General features: G+C 52.3%; 1 protein-coding gene across 1 annotated transcript in view; it reads left to right on the top strand.

Annotated features, from left to right (window-relative positions):
- Positions 1–2,405: 2,405 nt before the first annotated feature.
- The window catches only part of CDCP1 (CUB domain containing protein 1), a 58,077-nt gene continuing 47,484 nt past the window's right edge, over positions 2,406–12,998 (top strand). Inside the window, exon 1 of the mRNA XM_045492601.1 lies at positions 2,406–2,658. Coding sequence (XP_045348557.1) covers positions 2,583–2,658 — 76 coding nt within the window. The 5' untranslated portion in view covers positions 2,406–2,582. The remainder of the gene's footprint in view (positions 2,659–12,998) is intronic.

Genomic DNA, 12,998 nt, shown 5'->3' with positions numbered 1-12,998 from the left:
GAGGGAGACACAGAATCCGAAGCAGGCTCCGGGCTCTGAGCTGTCAGCACAGAGCCCCATGTGGGGCTTGAACCCATGAACCGTGAGATCATGACCTGAGCTGGAGTCGGACGCTTAACCAACTGAGCCACCCAGGCGCCCCGGGAACAGTCTATTTTATTTATTTTTTATTTTTTATTTTTTAAAAAAATTTTTAACGTTTATTTTAGTTTTGAGACAGAGAGAGACAAAGCATGAATGGGGGAAGGTCAGAGAGAGAGGGAGACACAGAATCTGAAACAGGCTCCAGGCTCCGAGCGGTCAGCACAGAGCCCGACGCGGGGCTCGAACTCATGGACCATGAGATCATGACCTGAGCCGAAGTTGGACGCTTAACCAGCCACCAGGCGCCCCTAGGAACAGTCTATTTTAAAACTCACCCTTCCATCTGTCATTTTTCTCTGGCAATAGACAGTAACCGCCTGCATTTCTTTCCAGCTCAGAAATAACAACAGACTCCTTCCATCCAGCACATTTGTAAGACAAAACATTTCCATACCTTGACAATGCTTTGCTCACCTTCCGCTCCAAGAACCAACACACGACATCAGGACATCTTGACTTCCACTATGTAGTTAGGTTGTCACGCAAAGGATACAGAAATGCCTCCCTACTTTCCTCATCTCTGTCTCCTTGCTGCCGCCGCTGCCTCTGTCTGGGACCGTCACCGATCCTTCACATCTGAGAATTTCTGACATCATTTACAGAAAGTCAGTGTCACTATCCCAGGGAAGACAGTTCAACAAACTTTAGAGAAAGAAGACAGTAACGACATAACTTGTTCCTTAGGCTTAAACTTGTCGAGCAGCAATTCTGATATTTTGAGTTCAACACACTGCCATTCCAACATTTATTATTATTATTATTATTATTATTATCATTATTATATATGGGAAACAATGGTGCTATGGATGCTAGGAAAAGATGTTGGGGTATACATCCCTGCTTAGAATCAGGACACCAGACAAAATCTGCTTTCACTCTCTGGGTCAGCGTAAACATTTTAAAAGGTTGCTGAGATTTTTCTCAAGATTTCTTTCTCTTGATGGAGTGCCCTCACTCATTCAGTGGGGGAGAACCAAGAGCCTCCCTACTTTTCTCGTCTTCCTCCCTCCCTCTAAGCCTCAGTTTCCCCACCTGTCTGCCTGATGAGGGAAGTGAACCAGAGGATAAGCTCTGAGGTCCCCACGAGCTCACAGTCCAGGCCCTTCTAGGGAGGGGAAAGGTTGGGTCATGCCCTCAGTCTGGACGTCTCTGCCTCCCCCGTGGACTGTGGGCTCCCGAGGGTTCCTATGGGCTCTTGTCGTCCGTGAAGACACAGAAAAGGAAGGGCAGGAAGCTCCTAAGAGATGACTTCTCAGCCCGTCCACAAGGAGAGTAGAGGCTGCAGTCGGAGAGGTTCAGTGCCCCCCAAGAATTAGACAGAAGTTGGGGCCAGACAGCGGGGTGCTGCTTTCGCATGTAATCGGGTTTCTGACCCAGCCCTCCATAGCTGTTCTGGGTGACCTTGGCCCAGCCTCCGGCAGCCCACAGGCACAGGTAGCCCATGGAGTCATTTTGGTGAACCCCTAGTCTGCCAGCTGAGAGCCTCTGAACTGTCTACTGCTTTTCTCTGTGGCCCTAGACTTGGTGTGTAGCCTACAGGGTGGAAGGGGGAAGCTACAGGACCTCGGAAGCCCCACACAGGACGCACACAGGCAGCTGGGAGGAGGCAAGGAGCCCAGCGCCATCGACTTTTACTGCCCAAAGACTGGCTTGAATGCTTCATGCCCAGGTCACACATTTACTGCTCCACACTGTCTCCTCTTGGCCCTTTCCAGCCTCATGCATTCATGCACCCATTCATGCATTCTTCAAGGCAGCTCCGTTTGTAGAAAACCCTTCCTGTGCTGTCGAATCCTGCCTCTGTAGATGACTAACTGCCTTTGGGCAGGTAGCAGAACTCAGCAGTCTGCCTCATGTGCAACGAGGACTGGGGTGCTGCGAGCATTAGACCCTGTGCAGGTGAAGAGCCCGAGGCTGCAGGCTCGCAGTTCTGCAAACAGGAACGGCGGCCCGGCTTTAAAGTCTTGCGAGCCCAAAGCAGGTAGGAGAGGAGCGAGCCCACGAGAAACCAGGGCTTGGGTGACGCACAAATAGGATTCCCGTGCAAAACAGGGCTCACAAGGGCCTCCCTGTCGCCTGGACAGTGAAAGGAAAGCGGATCGGCTTCTCGAAAGGCGACCTTTGAGCCTGTAGGCACAAAGACTTGAGCACTCTCGGCCTTGGGAGGAAAGACTAGCGCGGGAAAGTGGCAACAAGTCCCGGCACCCTGGGAGGGAGAGGCGGGCGCTGAGGCAGGAAGGGGAGGAGGAGGAGACAGAGGAGGGGACAGGCCGGCCCAACTCGTGCTCCCCCGCGCAGGGCGGAGCCCGGGCCCGCCCGCCCGCCCGCAGGTGAGCTAGCCGGGGAGGAGCTGGTGCCAGGCTCAGGCGCCCGCGGCCGCCGCTCCGAGCCACTGGCCACAGCCGCTTTCCCCGCCGAGGCCGAGGCGCCCCGGAGCCATGGCCGGCCAGACCCGCGGGGCCACAATCGCACTGCTGGGGGTCCTGCTGCTCGGCGCCGTGTGCCCGGGAGCTGGTGAGTGCGGTGCGGCGGTAGCGGGTGACGCTGGGCGGTGGAAGCGGCCGGGGAGCGGGCGCCCGGCGGAGGGTGCGGGGGCGCAGAAGGAAGCAAGGTGCGGGGGATGCTGAGCCGGGGTGGGGGCGACACAGTCGGAATGCATGGACGGCGCGGGGTCCCCGGGACCGCCCGGCGCCTGGGCGCGCCGCGTCGGGCAAAGTGGCCGTGCCCTCCTGGATTCCGAGCGACCTCGCCCTGGGCGCAGGCCGCGGCACATGGGAGTGTCCCCGAGCGGGGAGCCCGGCGGTCGCGGGGATGAGCCCGGCGCCGACGGCTCAGGAAGAGAAAAGCGCGCGCCCCAGCTGAGGCCCGGGAACCTGCCGCGCATCGGGGGCTTTACCTGAGTGCTTGGGGGGCGTCGGGGCTGGCCGTGGGGAGGGAGCTTTCCTCTCTCGGCCCACTCTCTACCTTCTCACCTGGGGCTGGAAGAGGGGCAAGAAAACAGCGGTTTGGCCCCGGTAGCGCACGGGACCACCCTTTCCCTAGCTCTCTCGAAGTTCCGGAAAATTAATTTGAAAATGGAAGCGCCAGGCTGGAGAAGGGTCCCGGCGTTCTTGCCACGGGGGCGGTGAGCTCCCGCCCCTCGTGCCTCGGGGTAGTGTTTGTACTTTGACCCCGCGAGGGGGTCGGCGAGGCGACGTTCCGGAGAGGTGTGTGAATTTCCAGTTGATTCCGTTGTGCGCCGGGACCGCCGCCTCCCCGCTGCGGGTGCGCGCTCCTGTGCCTGCGGGCTCTGGAAGTAGATCGAAACGTAGAAATAACCGGGGTTCTTCGTGTAAGAACTTGATTCGAAGGCTTTCCTGAGGCTAGCCCAGGTTTTGTGATTTCTAAAGAGTTATCCGGGAGGCGAGTGGGGTCCTGGGTTATTCTTCCGTGCCCCTAAGGGGGCGTTTGTATTCGGCGGGTAGGTAGATTAGGGTAAATTAAGTTAAGGAATAAAACGAAGCGGGTGTGGTGGACTTTGGCGTTCTGGCAACTGCCGTCATTGCAAACCTACAGGAAAGCTTCCTGGTTCCTTTCTCCAACGGCATCAGGTGACATATTACTTACTGTACATTCCCTAGACCATTTTAAGACCACATTTAAAGCCTTGTGCCCGTATGCATATCTCTTGTAATACAAATGTACCGGAAGACTGCATTTTCAAGATTTCCTTTGAAGAAAAAAAAAAAAATCCGTCTAAGAATAAAGAGTGATTTCGCGGGTGAAAATGCGTGTAAATGTGTGTGAGAGAAAAATGTGTGCCCATCACACTTGGGAGCTGTACTGAAACTCGGAATTGTCTGAGGTGTTTCCGGTTGTCTGTGATAACCAGGAGTCCCCCAGTAATGAATATGGTGTAAATCAAGGCATTACCAATGCCAAGGATGACAGGCTGGCCTGAACGGGCCTCTGTTAACTAACTGATTTCTCCCTTTGGCCTGGAGAGGCTGCCATTTTGGCCTACAGCATAGTCGCTTTCTCCTAGGAAGTTGTTGACTGTCGGAGCGAGCTCTCATGGTTCAGGTATCAATACAGGGAAGCCTAGGGACTTCCCACCTCACTTTCCAAAATCTTCCTGTGGTCTCCGAAATTGGCTGTGCGTGGCCACCTCACTGGCCTGCGTCTTGGAGGTTGGAGCCGTTTCAGAGGACAGCCGCTTTGCCTGACGTCTTGGGGTTGGCCTAACAGGTAGGGGTCTTTGAGAAGTTCCTGGAGTCTGTCCAGAGAAGATGGGAAAAGCCGGAGAGCCCGGCACAGTGGATTTGTTTTTTAAATCCCTGAGCTCTCTTAATGAAGATGGCCTAGTGAACGTGAAGTTGGTGTCCCTGCAAAGGGAAAGTCAATGTCTTGGTGTGATGTGTTGGGGTGAGTGTGGTATAACCCCCCGCTCCCCCACTTCCAAGAGTGAAGGACTGGTTATGTTGGAATCAGAACCGTGGTAAAACCTCGACTTACTGGCTTTTTAAGAATTGCTGAGTGGGGCTCCTGGGCGGCTCGGTTTTTTTGAGCCTCCGACTCCGGCTCAGGTCATGATCTCGCGGTTCACGAGTTCAAGGCCCCCGCGTCGGGCTCTGCACTGACAGCTCGGAGCCTGGAGCCTGCTTCGGATTCTGTCTCCTTCTCTCTCTGCCCCTCCCCCACTTGCATTCCGTCTCTCTGAAACAGAAACAAACATTTCAAAAAAAATTTTTTTTTTAAAAGAGAGAATTGCTGAGACACCAGAGTCTGGGTTCGGTGACCCCATTCTTGCCGCCATCGTGTTTCACCAGAAATGTGAGCATCAAATGATGTGTTCGCTGACCCCGGATGAGTCTGCGTCTTTGTCATTCTTTGGATTCAAATGAACAGCTGATAGCTGTTGTCTGGAATGTGTAACTGGTAGGAGTGATGAGTCTCCCTCACCCCCACAGATTTTCGTGGTTCAGGGTCAGAGAGGGCCACTCTGCTGACCCGGAGGATGTGCTCTGATGCTGGCCCGTCAGCCTCAGGGTTCATCTCAGATGCTGCCATTTTGTCTGTGAAGGATGAACCCTGCCCCCCTCCACGCTCTTCTGGGGGGTTCTCCCGGGCTGTCAACGTAGGAGAAGAAGGTCGAAAGCAACAATTAAAATATCTCACGTAGTATATAGTTACTGTAGAAAAATTGGTAATAAATATAACCAAAATGAAAAAAAAAAATAATCTGTAAGCAAAGCACATTGGTCACTTTGGTACAGTCTCATCGTGTGCGTGTGTGCGCCCAAAACCAGACCCGGGACCATCCATCGTATGGCTTTAACCAGCCCCCCACAGGTGGACATTTGGGCGGCTTCCCACTTTTCCTGCTAAAAAAACCAGAATGTGTCCAACAGTAGGGGACCGACCGCCTGTGTCCATTTTGATAGGTCTGTTCAGTGAAAAGACATCGAAAGTGACGTGGTGCAGATTCTCTAATGACATCGGATGATGTCGTCTCTGTGTTGCCGAGGTTGTAAGATAGAAGCTGGATTGTCCCATTTTGATGTATCCGAGCATGAGTTCTTGTCGGCTATATCGCTCTGCACACTTCCTTGACGATCCTGTCCGACTGAAACTCTGGGAATAGAATTGCTGGCATGGAGAGTAGAGAAAATGCTCAGGCTTTGGAGACATCCCGCCTTGTGACCCTCTGGAGAGCTCGTCCTGTGGTCCTGGCGTACGTTCGGGCCAGCGTGTGCCGGTCCCTGGTTCCCACACTATCAGGCTGTCCTCATAGATGTCAGTGACATCTATGGAAGAAGAAGCCTTTTCCTCCCTCTAGTGCAGCAAGCTGGGTCTGAACGGTGTTGGTGGATGTTCGAGAATCTTAGGAGCACCCCAGCTAAGCGATTATTTTGCTGAAACACACACACACACACACACACACACACACACACACATACACACACGCAACAGAATGGAGCCCCTTGACTTATAACACAAGCCTCACCTGCAGGTTTGGACGGGAGCGAGGGTGGGGTGTGCTGGTCAGGATTCATGATTGCGGTCAAGGTGGGTGGGGCAGCGGGGGAGGTCAGGACCCCTGCTAGGGAAGACCCATGGCTAAGGCTGTCCACCTGAGTGATGAAGAACAGTTCATACCCTTTAATTATCATTCTAAGTGATAAAAATTCTCCCACAAATTATTTCAAACCACTTCCTACAGCCTTGTAATTAGCCCGTCACCTTCTCCCAGGCAGCTGGCAACGTTCTAGACAATCGGGCCGGGAGAGCCAGGTTTCCTACCTCACCCCTTTGTAGCCTTGGGTTTGTATTTCAGGACATCATTTTTAAAAATCACTAACCACTGCTTGTAATAGCGAACACGTACTGCTCTGCGGCAGCCGCCCTTCTGAGTGTTTTATGTGCCAGCATCTCCCATTTACCGTCAGTGATGTTTTCTTTAAAACCACACATGCTGCATAAACACACTAACTGATGCCCTGCATCTCACGATTTCCTACGGGAGACATGCTAACAACCCCCACTCCCATTTGGAAATATGGCATTTCCAAAAGCCATATATATACAGGGGAACCTGGGGGGCTCAGTCAGTTAAGCGTCCGGCTTCGGCTCAGGTCATGATCTCGCAGTTCATGAGTTCGAGCCCCCCCATCGGGCTCTGTGCTGACAGCTCAGAGCCTGGAACCTGCTTTGGGTTCTGTGTCTTCCTTGCTCTCTGCCCCTCCCCTGCTCACACACACTCTCTCTCTCTCTCAAAAAATAAACATGAAAAAAGATTTTTTTAATGTTTAAAACAAAACACGGAGTGTTGTGTTCATATTTGTTCTGCGGATGTGTATGTGCTTTTAATACTCAAACAGTTTAAAGACTGTGCTTCGAAATACCTGTACATGGTAACAAAAATTCCAGTTGTACAAAAGGGTACGTGGGAAGAAGTATGTCCCCTTCCACCTCTGACCCCGGGCTTTCGCCCAGAAGCAGCCACGGTTTCTTGTGCATTGTTCCTGAGCAATTCTACGCAAGCACAACCTCATAAATGTGCGTACGTCCCTTCTTTACACAGCCAGACCATAACCATGGTATGTGGTATGGGATGTGTCTCATATGCTTCTGGAGTTTGCTCACTTAGCAACCCATCTTGTTGCTTGCTCCATATCAGAACATATGGGGGCTGCCGTTCTTTTCGACGGCCACATAATATTCCTGGCCGTGGGCACGCCGTGTGGCGTCACCAGCCTCTTACTGCTGGGTTGTTTCCAGTCTTTTGTTTTTAAATTTTTTTTTTAATGTTTATTTATTTTTGAGAGAGAGAGAGAGACAGAGCATGAGTCAGGGAGGGGCAGAGAGAGAGGGAGACCCAGAAGCCGAAGCAGGCTCCAGGCTCCGAGCTGTCAGCACAGAGCCCGACGCGGGGCTCGAACTCACGGACCGTGAGATCATGACCTGAGCCGAAGTTGGACGCTCAACCGACTGAGCCACCCAGGCGCCCCCAGTCTTTTGTGTTTATAGAGAGTTTCAGTTGCCATATTTGCAGTTGTCTTTTTTAGGAATATAGACCAGTGTGTCTGTGGGTGCACTCCCCGGAGGAGGGAATTACTGGGTCAAAGAGTTTGTACAGAAAGTGTCAGGGAACAAATGGAGGAAAGTGAGTCACAGAAGTGAGGCAACTCCCCCAAGTTCACAGCTAATAAGCAGGGGTGCCATCCGTGAACCTGGGCAGACTTGTTTCAGAGCCCAGGCTCTGTCCCTCCCCGCACTGCCGTTTTCTCCTTCCTTCCTTCCTTCCCTCCTTCCTTCCTTTCCTTCCTTCCTTCCTTCCTTCCTTCCTTCCTTCCTTCCTTCCTTCCAGGTGAAACTAACCCTAAGTTTTAGTCAGAGAAACGGTTTGAACTTCCTTTTAAATATTGACTTTTGATGACGTGCTCAAGAAGACTTGAGGACAGGCATGGGCCCTGGGAGCTCCTCCCGGGTCTACGTCGAGTTGCACTGTGTCACGTTCGTTCTTGCTGACTTTGACATTGGCGAGTCTAGCGGTGTCAGGTGTAAGACTAAGCCGCAAACCCAACCGTGTGCGATGGCTCACACACGACAGGTGTCTATTTCTTGCTCAGATGAGACCCCAAACAGGGGATCTCCTCCAAGCAGTGATGAGGACCCAGGGTCCTTTGACTTCCTGGCTCTGCTGTCTTCAGCATGTGTCCTGTCCTCCGTGCTCATCCATGTCACGCTGACAGAAGGAAGAAGAGTGCAGAGGGGCTCCCCTGGGAGTCTTGACGCCTGAGCACGGAAGCCGTTTCACATCCTCTGTGTGGCCGTTCTCTTGGCTCCAGATCAGTGGCCTGGCCCCATGCCAGTGGAAGGGAGACTGGAATGTGGTCTAGATGGGACCCCGGAAGAAGTTAGCATTGTCCAGTTGGCAAGACCGTGGGCAAAGTGGGGAGAGCACCCCACTTAAGAGTGAGGACGCCTGGGGCGCCTGGGTGGCGCAGTCGGTTAAGCGTCCGACTTCAGCCAGGTCACGATCTCGCGGTCCGTGAGTTCGAGCCCCACGTCGGGCTCTGGGCTGATGGCTCGGAGCCTGGAGCCTGTTTCCGATTCTGTGTCTCCCTCTCTCTCTGCCCCTCCCCCGTTCATGCTCTGTCTCTCTCTGTCCCAAAAATAAATAAACGTTGAAAAAAAAAATTAAAAAAAAAAAAAAAGAGTGAGGACGCGTGGCTGTAACCTCAAGTCTTACCGACAGCGAGCTTTAAGACTTGGGAGAGTCGCCTCGCCTCTCTGGGCCTCACTTTTCCGGTCTTTGACATAGGGGCTTGGACCATGCAGAGGAAGTACCAGCCCTAATCTTTTCTGCCAAAGCTGATCTGTGGACCTGCTGGAGACCCCTGAGCTGAGGGAACAGCTCAGGCAGGTTCGTATCCAACCCCCGTGAAGTTTCTGGCTAGAACTGTGCCTGGCACATAGCTAGCATTGAATAAATTGCGTGTGGAATGAACAGATAGGTACTCCGGGTCAACCATCAAAGCGAGTCTTTTTAGGAGGGAATGAGCACAGAGGAGTTAGAGGACTTCTGGGGCACCCGGGTGGCCCGGTCGGTTGGGTGTCCCACGTCGGCTCGGGTCATGATCTCACGGTTCGTGAGATCAAGCCCCGCATCGGGCTCTGTGCTGACAGACATAATCTCTGCTTCAGGTTCTGTGTCTCCCTCTCTCTCTGCCCTTCCCCCGCCCACTCTGTCTCTCTCGCGCGCTCTCTCAAAAATAAATAAAAAACATTAAAAAATTTTTTTAAAGAAGTGAGATGACTTCTTTAAGTCGCACTGTTGGAAGGGGCTGAGGACCAGAAGTGCTAACTCCCAGATCTTCTGGCTCCAACTCTGATGCAAATCAGACAGAAGAAGGGGAGGGAAGCTGGGTCCTGGAAAGTAGAAAAAAGAGAATGTGGATGGGCAGAGGGAACCACAGCTCTCTGTGTCCCTGCAGGGGGTGGGGGAGACCTCCCTGGTATCCGGCCGGGGTCTCTACCTCAGGCCAGGACCTGGGGTCTTCACTAAGTCTCTGCTGGTCCCCCAAAAACCTGTGCTCAGGAGGCAGCGGATGGGGGTGTGGGTGGGTCTGCAGGAATGCAATCCCGCTTCTGGAAACCTTCAAGGGAATCGCCAGGAAACGACGAGGACTTGCTTGTGATACAATGAAGGAAGCAGGGAGTAAAGTCATGTGTGTGCAGGGCGACTCGTGTCAGCTTGCTGTCCTTCTGTCTGTATCTCATAGGAGCTCAGGAAAAAAGACAGGAAGGACGCCCCACCAAAAGGGTCTGGACTCTTGGGGTGGCTCAGCAGAGTCCTCTTGTACAAAGGATAGTTCGTCGGTAGCAGTAAGGACGGTGACAAGGACTCTACGTTATCCCACGTGTTCTCCCCATTTGACTCACCATTGCCCCACCGTCTCCTAACCGGGTTGGTTTTGTTTGATTTTCTCTACATAGTGATGCTGAATTTGCAAGAGGAGACAATAGAATATTAGAATTGGCCGTCACTTCACAAACTTGTAGGAAATTAGAGGTTCTTTCTTCGGGTACTGGACTTAAAAAATAATATGCACGTCTCAGTTCTCTCCCGAGTGGAGCCCAAGACAAGGGCACCACTGGAAACCTCGCTGGTCTGACTTTGCCAGGGAGGGGCCGCCCTCTTGGACCAGCTGCCCATCCTGCCAGATGGACACACAGCTCACGACCCTGAGGCCATTAAACACCTCACTGCAGGGTGTGAACGTGTGTAAGTAATAAATTTGGAAACATCTTGCCAGAATAAATTGAAACTGTCCCATAAGCACAGATGATATAGCTTTCTTTTTTTTTTTAATTTGCTTTTTTAATGATTTTTTTTTTTAATTTTTTTTTTTCAACGTTTATTTATTTTTGGGACAGAGAGAGACAGAGCATGAACGGGGGAGGGGCAGAGAGAGAGGGAGACACAGAATCGGAAACAGGCTCCAGGCTCTGAGCCATCAGCCCAGAGCCCGACGCGGGGCTCGAACTCACGGACCGCGAGATCGTGACCTGGCTGAAGTCGGACGCTTAACCGACTGCGCCACCCAGGCGCCCCTTAATGATTATTTTTGAGAAGGAGAGAGACAGCCAGAGCGCAAGCAAGAGGAGGGGCAGAGAGAGAGGGAGACACAGAATGGGAAGCAGGCTCCAGGCTCCGAGCTGTCAGCACAGAGCCCAACGTGGGGCTCGAACTCACGAACCGCGAGATCGTGACCTGAGCCGAAGTCAGACGTTCGACCGACGGAGCCACCCAGACGCCCCAGCGTAGCTTTCTTGAAGTTTTTTTTTTTTTTTTTTTTTTTAATTTTTTTTCAACGTTTATTTATTTTTGGGACAGAGAGAGACAGAGCATGAACGGGGGAGGGGCAGAGAGAGAGGGAGACACAGAATCGGAAACAGGCTCCAGGCTCTGAGCCATCAGCCCAGAGCCTGACGCGGGGCTCGAACTCCCGGACCGCGAGATCGTGACCTGGCTGAAGTCGGACGCTTAACCGACTGCGCCACCCAGGCTCCCCAACTTTCTTGAAGTTTTAAGTGAAGTGCGGATACTTCTGACCCTCGGTGACAGAAGATCAGAGGCTTCGGGGTGTCCTGATTCCACCACCTGCTAACTAGACAACTTGCGCTGGTCACTTAGCCTCCCTAGGACTATGTCCTCAGTTCCAAACGAGGACACCGCAGCACCTCGTGGGTGGGTCGAATGGAATCACGGCTGTAAACCACTCAGCACTAAGGTCGGGCCTGAAACGCATTCCTCGGTGAATGAGAATTGCCATTTTCTTCGATAACTTGAGTTGAGCCCAGGAAGAACTTGGAGATTTGCAGCAGCAGGCAGTCTGGACCAAACTGCCAGGGCAGAGTCTGCCCTGGGTCGCTCGTGGGAGACAATTGACATTGTTCTCGGGCTTCTGCCACCACACAGTGCTTTGGATACTCTCCCGGTGCAGTTGACTTTGGGCACGTGTGAAGACATCTTGGGAGAAGTTCCTAGAAGAGAAGCTCCTGGATTAAAAACTGGAAGAAGTTGGGGCACCAGGGTGGCTTACTTGGGGAAGCATCCAACTCCTGATTTCGGCTCAGGTTGTAAGCCAGTTGTGAGATCGAGCCCGATGTCGAGTGTGAAGCCTGCTTGGGATTCTCTCTCTCTCTCTCTCTCTCTCTGTCTCTCAAAATAAATAAGCATTTTTTTTTAAACTGCAAGAAGTTGTCCTCAATGATACTAGCACAAGTTTTTAAAAACTGTTTGCAGGTGAACACAGACACGCATGCACACACACACACACACACACACACACACTTCCCATTAACCAGGGAACTGACCAGACCAGTTTTCTATGACTTCAATGCCAGGCCCAATTATTCTGAGACATGAATGTGAACACCCCAGGAGGCTTCTGAGGATTACAGCTGTTCTCGTGAGCAGGTGTCATACTCCGAGACTGGGCTGGAGGGTGCCAGGCCGCGAAAGCCGAGTTGGACCCCTGCCTTTAATCCTCTCCGAGAGATGGAAGATTGCTCAACTGGCCCAGAAGTTGCTGACAATCTTATCAGGCACTTCAGCCTTGGGCTAAACCTGTCGGGAGCAAGTTCTCAACTTGTCAGAACACAGAAGATGTTTTTCAAATGGTGAACGGTGCTGGGTCGTCTTGCAGAAGCCCGTCACAACCCAGTGTAGCCGAACCCCTGGCATTAACATCTCCCAGCCTCCCTGGTCTCTCCCCGTGTGGGGAGTACAGCCCGAGTCGTGACCAGGAACCTGGGACCCGGGGAAGGCATACCCCACCAGCGCCTTGAAACCCTAGATAAGCATGGTTTGCTCCTTGTGCTGGTGGTTGGAGACTGGAAACAACGCAAACATCCATCATTAGAAGCCTGGTTAAATAAATGATGGCACATCCCAGCAGTGGATGCTCTGCAGCCATATAAGGCCACTGGGTAGCTCTCGGTGTACTGATGTGGAGTGACCCCCAGGATATATTATGGAGAGGAAAACATGGTTCAGAACAGTGAATAAAGCATGTGGCCTTTTGGCAAAAGGAAATGAAATAAAATAAAATAGGGGTGGCATATAGATATACACTTGCGTATTCACAGATTTCCTGTACAAGGACACGCAAACCGGTGTCAGGGGTTGCCCCTGGCAAGAGCACCAGGTTCAAGGTAAGAGTGAGACTTTTTACCGGTCAAAACTCATTTTTGCTTTTTTGTTCTTTTTGTTGTTTTACCTTGTGCTTCGTGTATTATTTAATTTCAATGTAAACCATATTTTTCAGCTTTACGAAGATGCACAGAGGCACCTGAGTGGCTCA

Source organism: Leopardus geoffroyi, chromosome A2 (assembly GCF_018350155.1).
Source record: "Leopardus geoffroyi isolate Oge1 chromosome A2, O.geoffroyi_Oge1_pat1.0, whole genome shotgun sequence".
NCBI lineage: Eukaryota > Metazoa > Chordata > Mammalia > Carnivora > Felidae > Leopardus > Leopardus geoffroyi.
Note: the sequence above shows the minus strand (reverse complement) of the source record. Positions and strands in the feature narration are given on the sequence as shown.